At 43.5% G+C, this 23604-nt stretch overlaps 1 protein-coding gene across 1 annotated transcript in view; it reads right to left on the bottom strand.

Annotated features, from left to right (window-relative positions):
* The window catches only part of LOC142376662 (poly(rC)-binding protein 4-like), a 150665-nt gene that overhangs the window by 21598 nt on the left and 105463 nt on the right, over positions 1 to 23604 (bottom strand). The window contains exons 9-10 of the mRNA XM_075460113.1: positions 17108 to 17182; positions 9838 to 9909 (exon numbers count right to left, since the gene is read on the bottom strand). Coding sequence (XP_075316228.1) covers positions 9838 to 9909; positions 17108 to 17182 — 147 coding nt within the window. The remainder of the gene's footprint in view (positions 1 to 9837; positions 9910 to 17107; positions 17183 to 23604) is intronic.

Genomic DNA, 23604 nt, shown 5'->3' with positions numbered 1-23604 from the left:
CCATTATCGCCCATATGGACAACATTATCACCATTGTTGCCCATATGGACGCCATTATTGCCCTTATGGATGCCATTATCACCCATTTGGACGCCATTATCGCCCATATGGACGCCATTATCACCATTATCGCCCTTATGGATGCCATTATCGCCCATATCAAAGCCATTATCGCCCATATGGACGACATTAACACCATTATCGCCCATATGGACGCCATTATTGCCCTTATGGATGCCATTATCACCCATTTGGACGCCATTATCGCCCATATGGACGCCATTATCACCATTATCGCCCTTATGGATGCCATTATAGCCCCTATGGACGCCATTATCACCCATATGGACGCCATTATCGCCCATATGGAAGCCATTATCGCCTATGTGGACGCCATTATCGCCCATATGGATGCCATTATCGCCCTTATGGACGCCATTATCGCCCATATGGAAGCCATTATCGCCCATTTGGACGCCATTATCACCATTATCGCCCATATAGACGCCATTATCACCCATATGGAAACCATTATCGCCCATATGGATGCCATTATTTCCCTCATGGACGCCATTATCGCCCATATCGAAGCCACTATCGCCCATATGGACGCCATTATCACCATACTCGCCCATATGGACACCATTATCGCCCATATGGACGCCATTATTGCCTTATGGATGCCATTATCGCCCATATGGACGCCATTATCGACCATATGGACGCCATTATCACCCGTTTGGACGCCATTATCACCATTGTCGCCCATATGGACACCATTATCGCCCATATGGACGCCATTATTGCCCTTATGGATGCCATTATCGCCCATATGGACGCCATTATCGACCATATGGACGCCATTTTCGCCCTTATGGACGCCATTATCGCCCATATGGAAGCCATTATCGCCCATATAGTCGCCATTTTCACCCATTTGGACGCCATTATTACCATTATCGCCCATATGGACGCCATTATCACCCATATGGAAACCATTATCGCCCATATGGATGCCATTATTTCCCTTATGGACGCCATTATCGCCCATATCGAAGCCATTATCGCCCATATGGACGCCATTATCACCATTGTCGCCCATATGGACACCATTATCGCCCATATGGACGCCATTATTGCCCTTATGGATGCCATTATCGCCCATATGGAAGCCATTATCGCCCATATGGAAGCCATTATCGCCCATATGGATGCCATTATCGCCCCTTTTGACGCCATTATCTCCCATATGGACGCCATTATCGCCCCTATGGAAGCCATTATCGCCCATATGGACGCCATTATCGCCCATATGGAAGCCATTATCGCCCTTATCGAACCTTTAAAACTCAAAGGTCAAACATAAAAAAACTTTTATGATGCTTCTATTTAGATTTGGGCACCGAAACATACCGATTAGGTTCAGAGAAAGATCGGCTTTGGGTTAAAACAGGACTTTTGTTGTCCTGGATAATGCAGCTGCCGGTTCTCTTTGCTAAACCAGCTTTTATCAGTGTCCACCCATCGACTGTCATCACCGGGAGGTTTTCAGCATTTCTCCTCCCGCAGTTCACCCTACCTGTCACCTCATCCCTCCTCCTCTCCTCCCATCAGCACTGCAGAGCCTCCATTAGCTCGTGTTACTGTTGTTTTAGCCGACACTCCCACACACACACCACTTAGCTAAATCTGGCTGTTGGGCATGCGGAGCTGTCAGCGTGACAGAGTAAAGCAATCCTCCGTTCCAGTTTGCACATTTCCATCTTTTTCTGTCTTTAAACCTTCAGCCTCGTTTGTCACCAGTCTGTAAATCACTGTGTCCCTGAGGACAGTGAGGGCATTCTGGTCCTGGCCTGAGTGATTCTGTCCATCTGAGGCTCTTTGTGTATGGCTGTGTGAGTCTTTTCCAGCCTGGATCTGTCTCCAGGTCCTTTAGTTTGGCTCCTTGTTTGACTCAGTCATGGAGCGTAAACTGAAACAGTTGTTTCTCCCCAGTGCCCTCTCTCTCTTTTGCCATCTTCCTGCCTCTCTATTGTCCAACAAGTGTCCTTCTGCTTCACAACATACACGAGTTATTATTCCTTAAAGATGGGTGAAGGATAGCGTCCATAGGATCGCCCCATGGACGCCATCATCGCCCATATCAAAGCCAATATTGCCCATATGGACGCCATTATTGCCCATATGGACGCCATTATCGCCCCTAAGGACACCATTATCGCCCCTATGGACGCCATTATTGCCCCTATGGACGCCATTACCGCCCCTAAGGACGCCATTATCACCCCTATGGATGCCATTAGCGCCATTATGGACACCATTATCGCCTCTAAGGATGCCATTATCGCCCCTATGGATGCCATTACCGCCCCTAAGGACGCCATTATCACCCCTATCGAAGCCATTAGCGCCATTATGGACGCCATTATCGCCCCTATTATCACCCTTATGGACACCATTATCGCCCATATCGAAGCCATTATCGCCCTTATTGACATGCAGTTTCTGTCACGACCACTATAGGGAGCACATCGTTTGAATGTAATTAAAAGCAATATCTGCCTGGATGAATAAATATCTTCGAAACATCTATTTAATGTAATTTTCCATAAAACTCCGACGATTATCTGATTCCACTTCATGTTTTACAGTAAACTCCACTTCACGCAGTTGTTTTGATCTGATATCAGTGGAATAATCTTCAAAGGTACAAGACAGAGAAGCAGAAAGTGAGACTGCAGAGAAGGGATGTTTGCATTTTTTATGAAGCCATGAAGCGCTGCAGTAGCACCCGCTCACAGATGCACCCGCTCACAGATGCTGCAGGCAGGTAGATGAAAAGTATTTAAATGAAGAAGAAATCTGGCCCGCGGCCCACTCTAAACCAACACGACACGCAGCGTCTGGTTGAAGGACAGTCAGCTAATGATGGTGACACACGAGCTGTCAGACGCTGACCTCAGACCAATCAGCGGTGGAGCGTCGATGTCTTGTCCTTGAGGTGAAAGCTGTTTACCGTCCATGATACAGCAGCTGAGGGAACGCAATCTTCCACCAAATATCAGGTTTTATTCCTGAAAAGGTCCCCAGCTCATGTGAGACATTTTCTGGAAAGAATTACACATTCTTGTATTTTCCAAGAAAATGTTTCCCAATAAAAAAAAAAACATGTTTTTCATGAGAAAACATCTAAAGGTAGCGCAAGTACATTTAACCTCAGCGCCCTGACCTTCAATCTGACATCACACCACCCAAAACCAGGATAACTCTGCAGGGAAAAGGAAAAAATAAATAAAAAACCCAACCAGGAAGTGGTAAAGTGTTGTTTTTCTGACCCAGAAGGGAAAACAGTCGTCACATCTGGGTGTGGAACCTGCGTTCTGCTGTTTTCTCTACTGTAAAAAGGCTCCAATGAGTCGTATTTCCCTCCTGCGGCCTGTGAACCCCCAGGTGACGGTACCTAAGGGCCCCGAGGTGACGGTACCTATGGACCCCCAGGTGACGGTACCTATGGGCTCCCAGGTGACGGTACCTATGGACCCCCAGGTGACGGTACCTATGGACCCCCAGGTGACGATACCTAAGGGCTCCCAGGTGACGGTACCTATGGACCCCCAGGTGACGGTACCTAAGGACTCCCAGGTGACAGTACCTATGGACCCCCAGGTGACGGTACCTATGGGCTCCCAGGTGACGGTACCTATGGGTCCCGAGATAACGGTAGCTAAGGACCCCCAGGTGACGGTACCTATGGGCTCCCAGGTGACGGTACCTATGGACCCCCAGGTGACGATACCTAAGGGCTCCCAGGTGACGGTACCTATGGACCCCCAGGTGACGGTACCTAAGGACTCCCAGGTGACAGTACCTATGGACCCCCAGGTGACGGTACCTATGGGCTCCCAGGTGACGGTACCTATGGGTCCCGAGATGACGGTAGCTAAGGACCCCCAGGTGACGGTACCTATGGGCTCCCAGGTGACGGTACCTATGGGTCCCGAGATGACGGTAGCTAAGGGCTCCCAGGTGACGGTACCTATGGGCTCCCAGGTGACGGTACCTATGGACCCCCAGGTGACGGTACCTATGGACCCCCAGGTGACGATACCTAAGGGCTCCCAGGTGACGGTACCTATGGACCCCCAGGTGACGGTACCTAAGGACTCCCAGGTGACAGTACCTATGGACCCCCAGGTGACGGTACCTATGGGCTCCCAGGTGACGGTACCTATGGGTCCCGAGATGACGGTAGCTAAGGACCCCCAGGTGACGGTACCTATGGGCTCCCAGGTGACGGTACCTATGGGTCCCGAGATGACGGTAGCTAAGGGCTCCCAGGTGACGGTACCTAAGGACCCCCAGGTGACGGTACCTATGGACCCCCAGGTGACGGTACCTAAGGGCTCCCAGGTGACGGTACCTAAGGGCTCCCAGGTGACGGTACCTAAGGGCTCCCAGGTGATGGTACCTATGGACCCCCAGGTGACGGTACCTAAGGGCTCCCAGGTGATGGTACCTATGGACCCCCAGGTGACGGTACCTAAGGACCCCCAGGTGACGGTACCTATGGGCTCCCAGGTGACGGTACCTATGGGCTCCCAGGTGACGGTACCTATGGGCTCCCAGGTGACGGTACCTAAGGGCCCCGAGGTGACGGTACCTATGGGCTCCCAGGTGACGGTACCTATGGGCTCCCAGGTGACGGTACATAAGGGCCCCGAGGTGACGGTACCTATGGGCTCCCTCGATGGTCGTTCTGATTGGAGGACGTGTTGCCCCTACTAAGCTCTCATTGGTTAGAATTGGTTTCAGATTATTCTCACCTCACAGTTTGACCTGTAATTACTGTGACTGAGCATCTCTCAGGTGGGATAACATCTGTTTTACTGAAGTAAAAGAGCATTTTCTCTGTAACTGAGATGATAAAAGCAGTGATATGATGCGTCTGTGCAGAGAAAAGCTGCTGATGACATCCAACCGCCACTTATTAATCTCTGAATAAGTGTTTCAGTGCATCTTGATACTCTTCAGCACCTGAAAACTGAACTACAGATTTCAGCTTTGTAATTACGGTCGAGTCCTGGGTGATTATTTTCTATAAAGGCATAATTCTCTGCTCCCGCATCGTTTGTGCTTTCAGACCGAATATAAATAATCCTACAAAGACTGTTTTTGCCTGACTCCTTCTTCTCTTCTATCCGTTGGTCACATTTCTTCCTTCTCTTCTCTCCGTTGGTCACATTTCTTCCTCCTCTTCTCTCCGTTGGTCACATTCCTTCTTCTCTTCTCTCCGTTGGTCACATTTCTTCCTTCTCTTCTCTCCGTTGGTCACATTTCTTCCTCTTCTCTCCGTTGGTCACATTTCTTCCTCCTCTTCTCTCCGTTGGTCACATTTCTTCCTTCTCTTCTCTCCGTTGGTCACATTTCTTCCTCCTCTTCTATCCGTTGGTCACATTCCTTCTTCTCTTCTCTCCGTTGGTCACATTTCTTCCTCCTCTTCTCTCCGTTGGTCACATTTCTTCCTCTTCTCTCCGTTGGTCACATTTCTTCCTCCTCTTCTATCCGTTGGTCACATTCCTTCCTCCTCTTCTATCCGTTGGTCACATTTCTTCCTTCTCTTCTCTCCGTTGGTCACATTTCTTCCTCCTCTTCAATCCTTTGGTCACATTCCTTCTTCTCTTCTCTCCGTTGGTCACATTCCTTCTTCTCTTCTCTCCGTTGGTCACATTTCTTCCTTCTCTTCTCTCCGTTGGTCACATTTCTTCCTTCTCTTCTCTCCGTTGGTCACATTTCTTCCTCTTCTCTCCGTTGGTCACATTTCTTCCTTCTCTTCCCTCCGTTGGTCACATTTCTTCCTCTTCTCTCCGTTGGTCACATTTCTTCCTTCTCTTCTCTCCGTTGGTCACATTTCTTCCTCCTCTTCTCTCCGTTGGTCACATTTCTTCCTCCTCTTCTCTCCGTTGGTCACATTTCTTCCTTCTCTTCTCTCCGTTGGTCACATTTCTTCCTCCTCTTCTCTCCGTTGGTCACATTTCTTCCTTCTCTTCTCTCCGTTGGTCACATTTCTTCCTCCTCTTCTCTCCGTTGGTCACATTTCTTCCACCTCTTCTCTCCGTTGGTCACATTTCTTCCTTCTCTTCTCTCCGTTGGTCACATTTCTTCCTCCTCTTCTCTCCGTTGGTCACATTTCTTCCTCCTCTTCTCTCCGTTGGTCACATTTCTTCCTTCTCTTCTCTCCGTTGGTCACATTTCTTCCTCCTCTTCTCTCCGTTGGTCACATTTCTTCCTTCTCTTCTCTCCGTTGGTCACATTTCTTCCTCCTCTTCTCTCCGTTGGTCACATTGCTTCCTTCTCTTCTCTCCGTTGGTCACATTTCTTCCTTCTCTTCTCTCCGTTGGTCACATTTCTTCCTCCTCTTCTCTCCGTTGGTCACATTGCTTCCTTCTCTTCTCTCCGTTGGTCACATTTCTTCCTTCTCTTCTCTCCGTTGGTCACAATTCTTCCACCTCTTCTCTCCGTTGGTCACATTTCTTCCTCCTCTTCTATCCGTTGGTCACATTCCTTATTCTCTTCTCTCCGATGGTCACATTCCTTCTTCTCTTTTCTCCGTTGGTCACATTTCTTCCTTCTCTTCTCTCCGTTGGTCACATTGCTTCCTCCTCTTCTCTCCGTTGGTCACATTTCTTCCTTCTCTTCTCTCCGTTGGTCACATTTCTTCCTCCTCTTCTATCCGTTGGTCACATTTCTTCCTCTTCTTCTCTCCGTTGGTCACATTCCTTCTTCTCTTTTCTCCGTTGGTCACATTCCTTCTTCTCTTCTCTCCGTTGGTCACATTTCTTCCACCTCTTCTCTCCGTTGGTCACATTTCTTCCTTCTCTTCTCTCCGTTGGTCACATTTCTTCCTCCTCTTCTATCCGTTGGTCACATTCCTTCTTCTCTTCTCTCCGATGGTCACATTTCTTCCTTCTCTTCCCTCCGTTGGTCACATTTCTTCCTCTTCTCTCCGTTGGTCACATTTCTTCCTTCTCTTCTCTCCGTTGGTCACATTTCTTCCTCCTCTTCTCTCCGTTGGTCACATTTCTTCCTCCTCTTCTCTCCGTTGGTCACATTTCTTCCTTCTCTTCTCTCCGTTGGTCACATTTCTTCCTCCTCTTCTCTCCGTTGGTCACATTTCTTCCTCCTCTTCTCTCCGTTGGTCACATTTCTTCCTTCTCTTCTCTCCGTTGGTCACATTTCTTCCTTCTCTTCTCTCCGTTGGTCACATTTCTTCCACCTCTTCTCTCCGTTGGTCACATTTCTTCCTCTTCTTCTCTCCGTTGGTCACATTTCTTCCTTCTCTTCTCTCCGTTGGTCACAATTCTTCCACCTCTTCTCTCCGTTGGTCACATTGCTTCCTCCTCTTCTATCCGTTGGTCACATTCCTTCTTCTCTTCTCTCCGTTGGTCACATTTCTTCCTTCTCTTCTCTCCGATGGTCACATTCCTTCTTCTCTTTTCTCCGTTGGTCACATTTCTTCCTTCTCTTCTCTCCGTTGGTCACATTGCTTCCTCCTCTTCTCTCCGTTGGTCACATTTCTTCCACCTCTTCTCTCCGTTGGTCACATTTCTTCCTTCTCTTCTCTCCGTTGGTCACATTTCTTCCTCCTCTTCTATCCGTTGGTCACATTCCTTCTTCTCTTCTCTCCGATGGTCACATTTCTTCCTTCTCTTCCCTCCGTTGGTCACATTTCTTCCTCTTCTCTCCGTTGGTCACATTTCTTCCTTCTCTTCTCTCCGTTGGTCACATTTCTTCCTCCTCTTCTCTCCGTTGGTCACATTTCTTCCTCCTCTTCTCTCCGTTGGTCACATTTCTTCCTTCTCTTCTCTCCGTTGGTCACATTTCTTCCTCCTCTTCTCTCCGTTGGTCACATTTCTTCCTCCTCTTCTCTCCGTTGGTCACATTTCTTCCTTCTCTTCTCTCCGTTGGTCACATTTCTTCCTTCTCTTCTCTCCGTTGGTCACATTTCTTCCACCTCTTCTCTCCGTTGGTCACATTTCTTCCTCTTCTCTCCGTTGGTCACATTTCTTCCTTCTCTTCTCTCCGTTGGTCACAATTCTTCCACCTCTTCTCTCCGTTGGTCACATTGCTTCCTCCTCTTCTATCCGTTGGTCACATTCCTTCTTCTCTTCTCTCCGATGGTCACATTCCTTCTTCTCTTCTCTCCGTTGGTCACATTTCTTCCTTCTCTTCTCTCCGATGGTCACATTCCTTCTTCTCTTTTCTCCGTTGGTCACATTTCTTCCTTCTCTTCTCTCCGTTGGTCACATTCCTTCTTCTCTTCTCTCCGTTGGTCACATTTCTTCCTTCTCTTCTCTCCGATGGTCACATTCCTTCTTCTCTTTTCTCCGTTGGTCACATTTCTTCCTTCTCTTCTCTCCGTTGGTCACATTGCTTCCTCCTCTTCTCTCCGTTGGTCACATTTCTTCCTCCTCTTCTATCCGTTGGTCACATTTCTTCCTCTTCTTCTCTCCGTTGGTCACATTCCTTCTTCTCTTTTCTCCGTTGGTCACATTCCTTCTTCTCTTCTCTCCGTTGGTCACATTTCTTCCACCTCTTCTCTCCGTTGGTCACATTTCTTCCTTCTCTTCTCTCCGTTGGTCACATTTCTTCCTCCTCTTCTATCCGTTGGTCACATTCCTTCTTCTCTTCTCTCCGATGGTCACATTCCTTCTTCTCTTTTCTCCGTTGGTCACATTTCTTCCTTCTCTTCTCTCCGTTGGTCACATTTCTTCCTTCTCTCCCTTCCCAGACTCAGTTTTCATACTTCCCTCCTTCAGCCTTCAGCCTCGGTGACCATGATGTCTGCCTTTTGTCAGCTTTTCATGCAGAAAAAGAAGATTTATCTTCACTGAGAGCCTGTTAATCTGCAGTCCTTGGCCCCTCTGTCTGGTTTTACGATGCTGTGGGCCGTGGCCAGCCGTGGAAACAGCGCTTCCTCTGAAACTTCAGTAACGGGACGAACACAAAGCAGAATTTACTCTGAACCTCAGGCTATCTACAGGCGTGTCGACGACAGGTACTCTGAGGAAATAATGAACCAATCAGAATTCAGTTCACCTCTTGTTGACGGGGAGGATTCTGACATTTTGACGTGTGCATAAACACTTAGCGGTGGATAAGCTAACGTTACTTGTTGACCAATCAGAATGCAGCTCACATCGCTTCAGAGGAGCCGAACGGAGCAGCTTCCATCCGAACTCTTTAAAGGTTTAATTTAACCTTTTTAGTTCAGTTGGATGAGGAGCTCAAACTCCAGAACCAGTGTCTCAGCTGAGAGGTTCTTCTGGTTCGAAAGGAATGGAAATATGTGCAGAACTAAACCCAAGATGGATGCAGACGGATAAACCTGGAGGAGAGTTTCATGTCGGCCACAGAGTTTAGAAACGCTGAAAACAGAGCTGAAAGTTTCCTGAACAGAGCTCTGAAACCTCCTCTTTCCATCGACTTTGTGAAGGATGAGCCAGTTAAATCGTGTTGTCTGGAAATGAGCAGCACACTTCTGCTGCATTTTCCCTTTAATGCAACCAAACCTGCTGGTTCCGTCTCTGAGGAACCAGGAGTTCAGGAGATCGGGGCAAAGCTGGATGAGCAGCGATAAAGAGCAGTTAGCAGCTCTACTGAGTAAATATTACGTTTTCACATCCTTTGGTGGCGTTTTCTCTGAGGGTTCTTTAACGTCTTCACTCACAGGTCACGGCTGAGTGATAATCGACTGTAACGGCGAGCCGTTTACACCTTTTAAAGCCAGAGGCAGATGAAATAAAGTGGTGCCCCGTGCCCCCCGGCGGCCATACTCACTTGCTGCAGGTCCATCCCTCCCTGGGCCACCGAGAACAGGGGGTGGGAGCCGAAGTCTGAAGCCTCGAACACCTTCAGAGAGACACGAGCAGAGTCAGCACAGATCCACGGCTCACACATCCGTAATTATTTCATGTTCAGACTGACAGTTAAAGGAATCTGTGTTTCTTAGTGCTGAAACACGAGTCAGTTTGAAAGAAATAAAACTTTCTGCTCATAAATCCACCACCACAAACAGCAGTTTATGTTCAGAATCTGTCCCAACATCTGTCCAGCTGTTTGGGGAACATTAGAAACACACTTTGGGTCATTAAATGTTCTTCAGTGTAACAACTAGGGCTGGGCAGCGATTAAAACGTTTAATCTAATTAATGTCATGATTTCCCTGATTAATCACGATTAATCGCATTTGTACGCAAAATCCAAAAATGAATCCAAAAGTAGCGTATAGCTTTTAGCATTTAGTTTTATTTTAAATGTGCTGCCATATGAATGAAAGTGCCATAACATTTGTTGTGCAAACACACTTTTAACATCAGCATCTTTCTGTAGTTTTTATGTAGAAGCCTCGCTCCACTGTCTGTTTCCTTGAATGACTTGCTGCTATCAGTTGTGTGTTTTGCCTTTAAGTGATATTTTAGACTGGAACTACTACGCTGAGAAGACAATTCAACTTGGCAGTGTTTACAGATGACTTTGGTTCTGTCGACTCCGCCGTCTGGAAGAACTTTAAAATGAAAATGGCCGAGTAAAAGTTCCGTACCCTTCTCCATGTTTGGTGGATCCGCCGATTACTTTCTTTTCCTGTTCCACAGCAGACAGCAACAGACTTTTACAAAATAAAAGCCTGTGAGCAACAGACTTTTACAATAATAAAATAAATTTGAAAAATTAAAAAAAAAAAATAAATATAAATGCGTTAATGCGCGATAAAATATTTAGCGGCCTTAATAACAAGTTAATACGTGTTGTTCTCCCTCTCTCTGCCAAATTATTATTATTAGTTTTAATTAAATTATTATTTTTTTAATTAATTTTTTTATAATAATTTAAATAAATAAATACAACCTACGTTATTGCGCGATAAAATATTTATTTTTAAAAACTATTTTATTTTTAACTCATTAATTGTTTAATTGTTACATTAAATAATTAACGAGTTAATAACGAGTTAACTCGCCCAGCCCTAGTAACAACGATCTGACCTTCATGGACCTGAGGATGGTTTTTAAACTCTGAAACACGAGCTCTGCAGAAACTCTTTAAGGTGTTCGCAGCCTCACGCCGCTCGTCCTCAAACATCCAAACACCGCCCGACAGATAAGCAGAGACATCAATCTCCACACAATCTCTGTTCCAGCTCAGCGAAGCGAGACCAAGTGCAGACGGATCCGTGTTCGTGCCGTCCTCTTTGGGGGAAAGCATCCGTATCTCGGACTGTCCGGATGACAGCCGGCACGCTGCTGAGCGCTGACGCGTCGCTCAGAGAAAAGAGCTTTTCAGCCAATTAAGATCCGAGCTTCTGTCCCTGAAAACCTCTGGGAATACTAAAGATAAAGGATCTTTGGCTTTGCTTTCCAGCAGAAAGTGCTACCTGATACCAGCGAGGTCCAAACCTTTCAGAGGTGGCTGAAGCAGAGTAAGAAGTCCCGCTGCCCCGGAACAAGATTTTATAAAATACGCCCAGAGGTGGGTAGTAACAAGTTACATTTATTTGAGTAAGTTTTTGAAAACATTATACTTCTAGGAGTAGTTTTAAATCTCTATACTTTTTACTTTTCCTTGAGTAGATGTGTGCAGCAGAAACTGTCCTCTTACTCCGCTACATTAGGCTACAATGAGCTGGTTACTTTTCTTCTTACCTCTTTGGTATTCTACGTCTCATTATTTTTATCCCCCCACGTACGCCTCATTTTAATGTTTTATTCTGACAGAGAGAGAGACTTCCGCCAAAGGCTCTACCACCTGACTGTGTTCCACCAATCAGACGCAGCCGTGCAGTCTGGTCACGTGACCGTACTCGATCTCAGCGGCGGGACGGGTTAGCTTTAGCATTAGCAGTCGTAGCAAACAAACAAAGAAACAGATGAAAAATGTCAGAACCAACGGTGGGAAATGAAGACGCAGACGAGGCCTCATACTGAAAGCATGTTTACCTTACAAAGAGTGAGAAACAGCAGCTACATTATGTGTCTTCTGTGGCAACCAAAACAAACGCACATTTCAGCAGAAACTCAACATCTAACTTGAGGAAACATGTAGCGCTAAGTTTCCTAAACCCGTTTTTCCCCCATGGATAGATGAATGTTTGTTTTATAGGTTACATATGGGTTACAGATGTTTTAAACATTTCCTAAGTCCATTGAAGTTCTTGAATTTACCTGGATTATTTTAATTTAAGCTATTTTGTAATTAATTAATTCATGTTAATTTATTTTATCAATTGGATGAACTCTAATTTGCCTAAAGATGATTATTTAGTATGTTTTTCTGTCTGATTGAATGCTTGTGTTAACAAATAAATCAGACGTTACTCAACAGTTACTCAGTACTCGAGTAGTTTTTTCACCTTTTTTACTCTTACTCAAGTAATTATTTGGATGACTACTTTTTACTTTTACTTGAATCATATTATTCTGAAGTAACAGTACTTTCACTTGTCAATACAGTACAGTTTTTGGCTACAATACCCACCTCTGAATACGCCTTTAATTAGGAGATTTTTTTTTTAGGAATTTTGGGGGGGAAAGGAATGGACAGATTTTAAATAAGAGAATGTAACTCATTACTTTAAATTTAGCAGAAAACTGAGAAGCAGCAGCTCGACTGTACTTCCTTATTCAGAGGAAACTATTTGAACTTTTCTGGTTACTTTACACATTATGATTTTGTCAATATGTCCCCAAATGTCCGTAAAGCTTGTAAATATTTGAATTTAAACATAAAATCTGAAGCTGATCCTGGTCTATTTCAATTGAAAATATCCTGTTGAACTCAACAGTTTACAGGAACAGGAGAAGAAGACAGGAAATACACAACAAACACAACTCATTTCAGCATGTGAGGTTTGTTTTTCTGTTAAAGGGGCAGACTGTAAAACCCAGACGGACATTTTCGAATAGATAGATGATAGATGAGCAACTTTCCATGTGCGCTCTCAAACAACATATCTTATTTTCATTAAAATTATTATCATTATTAACACCTGCGTTTAGTGTTTGCATTGAGCACATTTACCAGGCAGGAGGAAAATGCTTCCCGGTGCTGCTGGGGTTTAATGAAATGAGCAACTTGCCTGTAAATTGATGTAAATGAAGATGACTTTCTCTTCCAGCTCTGATAGTAATAACACCAACAACATGATGTAATCGTCTAAATGAACTCCATATGGCAATGCATTAAAACCAGTTATTGGTCTAATCAGCAGCAGCTCTGAGGCTGTCCCAGCAGACCTTATAATCAGTAATCAGGAGTTTGTGTAATCAAACAGAAACATTTGCAGCAGCCTGAGGCAGCAATACGAGGCGAGAAGGCAGAAAGTTCAGATTTCTCTGGTTCATAATGTGGGTTCCTTTGTCAGCAGGGGGTCATTTAAAACTGAAATCTGTTGAGATTATCAAGTTTCTTTTTGTCAGCTAATCATCAATGTGGACCTAGAATTATGTCTATCAGAAGCCTGATATTTAGGGCTAGAACAATTCACCGAGTAAGTCAAATAACTCGATTAGTTAAAAATCTTCGATGTGAATTATCTGCTTCGATGCTTCGTTTAGCTCCCACCGACATGTTCTGCTCAGCGGTCGCCCTGTTTCACACGGACAGTTATTACTGTCGCACAACGTGCGCGCGTTTGTAGAAGCTTGGTTTGATGGAGGAAAGAACGAGGAGGCAAATCAGAGGAAAAATGTCTAGCAGAGAACAGAAGGAAGCTAGAAGAGAACAGAAGAAAGCTAGAAGAGAACAGAAGGAAGCTAGCAGAGAACAGAAAGAAGCTAGCAGAGAACAGAAGGAAGCTAGAAGAGAACAGAAGGAAGCTAGCAAAGAACAGAAGGAAGCTAGCAGAGAACAGAAGGAAGCTAGCAAAGAACAGAAGGAAGCTAGGAGAGAACAGAAGGAAGCTAACGGAGAACAGAAGGAAGCTAATGGAGAACAGAAGGAAGCTAGGAGAGAATAGAAGGAAGCTAGCAGAGAACAGAAGGAAGCTAGCAGAGAACAGAAGGAAGCTAGAAGAGAACAGAAGAAAGCTAGAAGAGAACAGAAGAAAGCTAGCAGAGAACAGAAGAAAGCTAGCAGAGAACAGAAGGAAGCTAACGGAGAACAGAAGGAAGCTAGAAGAGAACAGAAGAAAGCTAGAAGAGAACAGAAGGAAGCTAGCAGAAAACAGAAGGAAGCTAGAAGAGAACAGAAGGAAGCTAGCAAAGAACTGAAGGAAGCTAGCAGAGAACAGAAGGAAGCTAGCAAAGAACAGAAGGAAGCTAGGAGAGAACAGAAGGAAGCTAACGGAGAACAGAAGGAAGCTAATGGAGAACAGAAGGAAGCTAGGAGAGAATAGAATGAAGCTAGCAGAGAACAGAAGGAAGCTAGCAGAGAACAGAAGGAAGCTAGAAGAGAACAGAAGAAAGCTAGAAGAGAACAGAAGAAAGCTAGCAGAGAACAGAAGAAAGCTAGCAGAGAACAGAAGAAAGCTAGCAGAGAACAGAAGGAAGCTAACGGAGAACAGAAGGAAGCTAGCAGAGAACAGAAGGATGCTAGCAGAGAACAGAAGGAAGCTAGAAGAGAACAGAAGGAAGCTGGCAGAGAACAGAAGGAAGCTAGCAGAGTACAGAAGGATGCTAGCAGAGAACAGAAGGACGCTAGCAGAGAACAGAAGGAAGCTAGCAAAGAACAGAAGGAAGCTAATGGAGAACAGAAGGAAGCTAGCAGAGAACAGAAGGAAGCTAGCAAAGAACAGAAGGAAGCTAATGGAGAACAGAAGGAAGCTAGGAGAGAACAGAAGGAAGCTAGCAGAGAACAGAAGGAAGCTAATGGAGAACAGAAGGAAGCTAGGAGAGAGCTTATTTTATGCGTTTACCATGAGTTGTAGACAGGATATTCCCTCCATATTTCAGTTTACATGTTTCAGTCTGTTTAATTATTCATGCCCCTTACACCACAGTGCTGTTTGTGCTGATCCGAGCCCTGCAGCATATCCAAACCTCATAAAACATGAAGCCTTACTAAGGTTTCTTCTTTTAGTCTGAATACATCCCGTTTTGTTCAGACAGGAACTTTGTGCTCCATTTTAAGTCAAAAATTGGGATCAAGTCTTTTTTTTTTTACCTCCTATGAAGTGCTCTGCTGTGAAAATCAAATTCTCTTCAGCAGTTATTTACTTTACTTTGGAGATAAATCAGCTAAAGTTCCTTTTAAGTACTCTGTCCAGCGGCCGCACCTGAGGAAGCAGACACCTTCCAGTCCTGAGATCACTGCTCTGATCCCTAATTTTCCAGTCTACTTTGCTGTGTTCGAAACACACTTCTCCTACTACTCCTACTAACTTTTTGAGTTAGTATGTGAGTTTGAGTAAGCTAGAAGTTCCCGGATGCATACTAGATTCTCCGAAATGTTGGGTATGCATCATGAGGTTACTACTCATACTCAAACTACCCAAGATGCAACGTAACGTGATGTCGCCGATCGTCATTTCCTGTCAAAACTGCAGTTTTAAGCTAGCTACAACGAGGGTAGGTTCACTTCCTGTTTTCAAAACAAAAGCACCAATTGTATGGTAATGGCTTTCCCTATGATAAAAGGCAACGGGTATTTTATTTTGTGAAAATAACTGGAAGTGCGTTGCTCACTGCGGCTAGCTTTAGTAGCGCCGAATTCGTGGGAGCAAAATTGTAAATAGCCGGTATTTTGTCAGGTTTTCAACACGTTGGGGATCTAAACGACTACTTTCTCACCTGAAAATGTTTCAAATGTTGCTAAAGTTTACAGAGTTTAGAGCTTAAGAGAAATCAGCTTCAGGCCGGCTGATTTCGGCTCGGGCAGGAGCGAAATGCATTGTGGGTAAATGCTCTGCATACTGTCTGATCGATGAGTATGTAGTATGTAGTACGTAATATGCATTGTGGGTAAACGCTCTGCATACTGTCTGATCGATGAGTATGTAGTACGTAATATGCATTGTGGGTAAATGAAAGATTTGACTTTACCGGGTGCCTGACTGGGAAATCCACTTTTTTCTTTACATTTTTATAAAAAACAAAAGAGGTCAGAAATTCAGATTTTATAGCCGTAATTGAATGCAGGGCTTGTGTTATAAAGTAGTTGTTGCTGTGAAGACTCCAGTAGGAGTTCATACTGCTGTTCATGTGCAGATTACAGATTACCTTCTTCTGTTATCAGTTAGTACACTTCATCTTTACTATCTTTACTGCCATTTAGCTGAGATGGGACCAAGTCACACATGTGCAAGTCTCAAGTAAGTCCCAAGTAAATTTTTCTTGGGCAAGTCAAAGTCAAGTCAAGTCACCTTATTATTGCAATTTTACCTGCAGAATCTGATCTTAATAAAGTGAAAAGACAAGATATAAGTAACTGTCCCCCACCACGTATCACATCAAGCTAACGTTAGCTAACTTCCGACTAGGCTAACAGGATAATATTAGCTAATTTGACGAGCACTTACTGGTCAGAATGGATCTTCAAATGACCAACAAAGTTGGAAGTTGTCGTCTGGCTGTCTGAGATGTTGATGCCGCATGTCTTGCACTCTGCTGTTTGTCTTTTGCCGTCAAAATGGAAATTAGGAAAGCCGAAGACAATGACTCTCGGTCCCGCTGACATGTTGATGCATATCTGATATGAGTTTATTCTCTCCAATAAACACTAAGGTATGTAGAGAGGGCATGACTAATTGACAGGGTAGGGATCCAATCATGACGCCATTCTCAGCCTGCGCTCCTACCGGGTAATCAATATTATTTTTTAAATTAATTTATTAATTTTATATTCAAACTGAAAACATGAACTGAATAACTCTCAAGTCATCCAAGTCGTCGTGTCTCAAGTCAAGTCCCGAGTCTTTAACTTCCAAGTCCGAGTCGAGTCTCAAGTCTTTTATTTTTTGTCAAGTCACAAGTCATCAAAACAGCAACTCAAGTCGACTCGAGTCCAAGTCACAGCGACTCGAGTCCCCATCTCTGCCCCTTAGCATCTCTGATGTCTTTTCCCTGCCCTGATGGCCCATCTGACGAAGCCCCAGGACTCCCTGCTGGAAGCTCACCTGGTTTCCTGCCATCATCACGGTCCCGGGGGTCGGGCTGGGGCGGTAGGGAATCGTCGCTCCCTTCGGCGGAGACTGCAGAGAAAGGTTGATGGGAAAAGGAAGAAAGAGAAGAGGAAGGATCAGGGAATGTTTTATTCAGGCTTCTAAGAGGAAATCAACCCCAACCGACCATTAAAGCTTTTATGATGTGAAAGTTATTCATCGAATCCACAGATCTGTAGATATTCACTCTGAGAGAAACTGCTTTAACTAATCTGGAACTGGACGGCAGGATTCCCTTCATGTTTGATAAGTTTGATGATCTGAAAGTGACGGCTTTGTTTTCCATCTCTCAGGCTGCTCAGCTGGTCCAACCCGGAGCTTTTTGGTTAAAGGACGAACAGATCTCAGGTAAGCTCACGTGTTCCTTATGGTCACAGAAGATACAGATGCATGGAAAACAAAGCTCCATTTATTTCAGTTCTCAGCTATTTCTGTCTTTCTGAAAATAAATCAAAGGCTGGAATGATTGGACGTCAGCTGTGTGTTCAGAGCAAACATCTGAGACTAACTGACATGCCTCCGACTCATTCTGCTTCATTATAAACTTCGTCTCTCTGTATCTCACGCTGTGCGCCGACCGCTCTAATGTCACATTCATCCTCGCTGGCTGGAAAACAGGCTCGTTGTTTCAGCTGATGGCTTTTTGTGAGTGATTTCCCTCTCAGTGCTCAACTTTAAAATGAAAGCAACACGTCAGCGATGGTGTCAAACACTCCCCCCCCCTCCTCTTTAGTTCTGTTGAACCAAATCATTCATGTTTTTGTCGTTCCAAACGACTCGTCCTGAATATCCACAAAAAGCAGTATTAACCCTCACAGATCTGAACTCCTGCTGCTCCATAACGTCTTAATTTCTTTCACATTTTCTCCACCCATGATCATAAATGCTGCCACACAGGGCTGTTAATAAAGTTTATTTCTAAGGGTCAGTTGGTTCTTTTCATTCTGTTGTTTCACATCTTCTTTCTGAGCCGTTTGTTCATCGACTGAGTAAACCGTGGACACCAAGACAAATGTCTTCATATCGATTATGAAGTCAAATCAAAATCAAATCAAATTTATTTGTATAGCACATTTCATGTACAAACAGTTCAAAGTGCTTTACATAAAATAAAAGCATTGCAGCAGGGAGTGCAAGAAGCATTAAAAATACATAAAATAATATAAAGAGAAACAAATAAAATCATTTAAATGAATTTAAAATCAGGCAACAGTCTAGATAAGTTAAAAGATATTTCATGCATAGACACATGAGAAAAGAAATGTTTTTAACCTGGATTTAAAAATGTCTACATTTGATGAAAGTTTAATCTCCACTGGCAGTTTGTTCCACTTATTTGCAGCATAACAGCTAAATGCTGCTTCTCCATGTTTAGTCTGGACTCTGGACTGGACCAGCTGACCTGAGTCCTTGGATCTAAGAGCTCTGCTGGCTTTATATTCTCTGAACAGATCACAGATGTATTTTGGGCCTAAACCATTCTGGGATTTGTAAACCATCAGCAGGCTTTTAAAATCTATTCTATGACTGACTGGAAGCCAGTGTAAAGATTTTAAAACTGGTGTGATGTGTTCAGATCTCTTAGTCCGGGTTAAAACTCTAGCAGCAGCGTTCTGGATGAGCTGCAGATGTTTAATGCTCTTTTTGGGAAGTCCAGTTAAAAGAGCGTTACAGTAATCGAGTCTGCTGGAGATGAATGCATGGATGAGTTTCTCCTGGTCTTTTTGGGAGAGGAAACCTTTAATTCTGTTGATGTTTCTGAGGTGGTAAAAAGCTGCCTTGGTGACAGCTTTGATGTGGCTGCTGAAAGTCAGATCTGAGTCTATCAACATTCCGAGGTTACGAACTTGGTCAGTGATTATAAGGTCCCGAGTCTCAAGATATGTACCAACGCTGACCCTCTTCTCTTTGCTCCCAAACAGAATGATCTCAGTTTTGTCTTCATTTAATTGTAGAAAATTCTCTCTCATCCAGGTGTTTACTTCCTCCAGACACTGACACAGAACGTCAGCTGGGCTGCAGTCGTCCGGTGACAGAGACACATAAAGTTGTGTATCGTCTGCATAACTGTGATAATTGATGTTAAAATTCTGCAATATCTGACCCAAAGGGAGCATATACAAGTTAAACAGAAGAGGTCCAAGAATTGACCCCTGGGGGACTCCACAAGTCATGGCCACTCGCTCAGATTCATAGCTGCCAATAGTAACAAAATAACTCCGGCCTTCTAAGTAGGACCTGAACCAGTTAAGGACCGCTCCAGAAAGTCCAACCCAGTTTTCCAGCCTGTGCAACAGGATTCTGTGATCTACAGTATCAAACGCAGCGCTGAGGTCCAACAGAACCAGGACTGAAACATTACCAGAATCAGTATTCAACCTAATGTCGTTTAACACTTTGACCAGAGCTGTTTCAGTGCTGTGATGACGTCTGAAGCCTGATTGAAACTTATCAAGACTTCCACTTTCATTCAGAAAGTCGTTGAGCTGGTTAAATACAACTTTCTCAATAATCTTGGATATAAAAGAGAGGTTAGAGACAGGTCTGTAGTTGTTCATCATAGAGGCATCTAGAGTTCTCTTCTTTAGGAGTGGCTTAATGGCAGCTGTCTTTAGTGACTTGGGAAAAATGCCTGATGCCAGTGAGCTGTTAACTATTCGTAGGAGATCACTTTCTACTGAGGTAAAAACAGTTTTTAAAAAGTCGGATGGTATTATGTCCAGAGAACAAGTTGTTGATTTCAGCTGCCGAACTATTTTCTCTAGGATTTTTAAATCAACATTATTAAATTGTGACATAACGTCAGAGTTATTTCTAGGTTTTAGACACAGATTAGTTTTCTTGTTTGTCTGTGTTGCGTGAATGTTTTGTCTAATTGTTTTGATTTTTTGGTTAAAAAAGTGGGCAAATTCGTTGCATTTCTCAGTGGAAAGGAGGTCTGGGTTTGACTGTTTAGGAGGATTTGTGAGTTTTTCAACCATAGCAAACAGAGTTCGAGAATTGTTGACATTCTTATTAATCATTTCAGATAAATGCAGCTGTCTGGCCTTGCACAGCTCATTGTTATAACTACGCAGGCTTTCTTTGTATAGCTCATAGTGAATCTGAAGCTTTGTTTTCCTCCATTTACGTTCAGCTTTCCTGCATTCTCTTTTCAGGTTTTTGACCGTAGTGGTGTTTCTCCATGGGGTTTTCTGTTTGATCAAGGTGCTCTTGATTCTTATCGGTGCAACAGCTTCCATTACATTAAAAATTTTCAAGTTAAAATGATCCAGCATTCCTTCAACCGACTCTGCGCTCATTGTTGGTAACATAGCTATGGCCTCCCTAAACTGAGCACTTGTTTTCTCATTGATATACCTCTTCTTAACTGAGAAGCTGGTTGTTTGAACATTCTGAGTAATATGTAAATCAAATAAAATACAAAAATGGTCAGACAAGGCCAAATCAGTAACCACAACAGAAGAAATATCAACACCTTTAGAAATGACCAGGTCCAGAATGTGACCTCGAAGGTGGGTTGGTTCTGTTACATGCTGCCACAAACCAAACATGTCCAGCACAGAAGAAAATTCTTTGGCAGTACCATCCGTCATATTATCCATGTGAATGTTAAAATCCCCGGTCAAGATAAAATGGTTAAAATCAGTCGAAATAACAGACAATAATTCAGAAAAATCATCAATAAAACTTGCACAGTATCCTGGAGATCTGTAAATGATTAAGAACAGGATTTTAGGAACACCCTTTAAAATAAAACTCAGATATTCAAAAGAAGTGAAATCACCAAATGAGATCTCTTTACACTGGAATGTATCTTTAAATAAGGCAGCCTCCCCCCCACCTTTCCTCCCATTTCGGCATTTATCCATAAAACTAAAGTTTGGTGGAGCTGCTTCATTAAGAACAGTAGCACTTGTGCTCTCTGTTAACCATGTTTCTGTCAGAAAAAGAAAATCTAAATTGTGTGAAATTATGAAGTCATTAACTAACAGTGACTTATTGGACAGAGATCTAATATTAAGTAAGGCTAGCTTTGTGGAGTTTACACTGGTCTCTGTTGTATTCTGAGTTGTACGTGGTACCGATAACAGATTAGATAAATTCACCCAGCAGGTTGACTGTTTTCGATTCCTTCTTTTACTAACTAATACAGGAATCCTATTGGGTCCCAGCTTGTTCTCAGAACAGCTGTCAGAAGTCGGACTTCTATAGCAGGGACCCTGAACACATCATGGCATGCCGGATGGTTGGGGAAAATGTTGTACATTTATACCCGGGAACACTGCAGCTGATAGAACGTTTACAACGGCCGTGAAGAAGATCAGAGAACGGAGAGAGGAGCTGACGTGTGATGCTGGTGGAAGTGAACGGTGGTGGTCTGGTCTGTTTGGGATTTTGGGAGAAGGGGGAGCGATAGCAGTTAAGGCGGGAATAGCAATATTGTTGATAGTGAGGATGGTTTCCCTATTGGGGTGTTGCATTATACCCATTCTGAGAAGGTGTTTGCTGCAAGTGAGGTTCAAACAAACAGTGGAAGGAATCAGGAGGCAGATGACCATGCGAGACCAGGTCTGAGGACCAACGCATGGGAAGAGCGGGTCAACGAATGAAGGTTATCAACGGACGGTTCACAAGTTTCTTTCTTCGAGGGTGGAACCAAGTATAGTCTGACAGGGAGAAGAGATGCTGAAGATCTCTTTGATTGGGAGTGACGTACTGGCGACCTCTCCTCCCAGAGTTAGCTTAGCAGTTCCAGACCCAGCCGGACGGATGTTCGGCCAGAAGCAGATGACACCAGAGTACGGGAGATGGGACGGGACTGAAAGAGCTGCATTACATTGCTTTTTAGTACTTTTGTTGTGTGATAATCCATAATTTTATGTATTGGACTCGAGACGGAACTGTGATTAATCGGTTTGATGGTCGTGTATTCATTCTATGTTTATTATCAATCAAAACTGATCACTGATATGTCCATTGCCAATTGTGTCAGTCAACTGTTCGGAGTGCGACCTTGGTAAAGTGGTCGGTCGCCAGTGGGGGGGGCCGTAGGTGAATTTTCCCAAGATAAGAACATGAGTTACGAAAGTAGCAGCCGGTGGGTTTTTCGCACCTATGCACTGCGAACAGTGGACAAGTGTGATGGCAATGTAAAACTTGTAGTGTTGTTGAAATCAATATCGTGTAATTTAATTTAATCATTTAATGTGATTCGAGTACACACATATATATATCCCTTTTCATGTATTCAAAATGGTTCCGTTGATTGATATTGTAGAATTATTAGAATAATTTAGTGTTGATTATGTTAATTAATTCTTAATTAACTATGTGGGATGATTTTCTTTCATTTTAGATTATTTCTTTATTAAATCACTGATAAGTGATTTCAGGGGGGACTATGTGGGAGAAGGATGTCATGACATGTTCATGACTTCTGGCCTAGTTACATCCTGTGCCTTGTTGACTGGTTCAGAATATTGTTGATAGTTAGAATGAGCGTGTTTATGATAAACTGCGAAAGCTAGGCGCCTCCAGAGAGGGCCACGTACACTTGTTATGATAAAACGGTATAAAAGGGGTGTCACAAAATGAAGACGGTGGACATTTTGTACATTCTGAATGCACGTTTTGCTGTGACGGTTTGTTCAATAAACTCCCCAATGGACGGCTGACCAACGCGGGATTCGACTCTAATTTCTCCACAACTTTTTTTTTTTTTTTTTTGAAAGTCAATTTAAATAAAACTAATTATTTACCTCTAATCAATGCTAATTTAATGCTCGGCTAAATTTAGCTTAGATGCAGCTAATTATTGGATTGGATGTTGTCAATGCTAATGTTAAGGTTAGCCTACGTTAGCTTTGAAAGCTTGTGCTCTAGGTTGTTTTTTTTTAAATTAAACCAATGTTAATTCAATGTTAGGCTAATTTAGCTTTTTGACTTCCGGTTTGGAGTTCGGTTCCTATTATTGCTAATGTTAATGTTTGCCAACCAATGCCAATTGATGTTAGCTTCCTAGCTGTTGCTAATAAATGCTAACCTATTGCTAATTAAGATTTAAACCAATATTTGCCTTATTGCTATTGCTAATCAATGCTAATTGTCTTTCTGATCAATGCTAATTATGGCTAACGAAATGCTAACAAATGCTACTAATGCTAACCAATGCTAACTATTGCTAATCAATGCTAATTGTATTTCTGATCAATGCTAATTATGGCTAACAAAATGCTAACAAATGCTACTAATGCTAACCAATGCTAACTATTGCTAATCAATGCTAATTGTATTTCTGATCAATGCTAATTATGGCTAACAAAATGCTAACAAATGCTACTAATGCTAACCAATGCTAACTATTGCTAATCAATGCTACTTATTGCTAATCAATACTAGCTTCCTTGTTGACCAATGCTAATTGAATGCTAATTATGCTATTCAACGCT

Source organism: Odontesthes bonariensis, chromosome 3 (assembly GCF_027942865.1).
Source record: "Odontesthes bonariensis isolate fOdoBon6 chromosome 3, fOdoBon6.hap1, whole genome shotgun sequence".
NCBI lineage: Eukaryota > Metazoa > Chordata > Actinopteri > Atheriniformes > Atherinopsidae > Odontesthes > Odontesthes bonariensis.
This window is presented reverse-complemented; position numbering and strand designations above follow the sequence as displayed.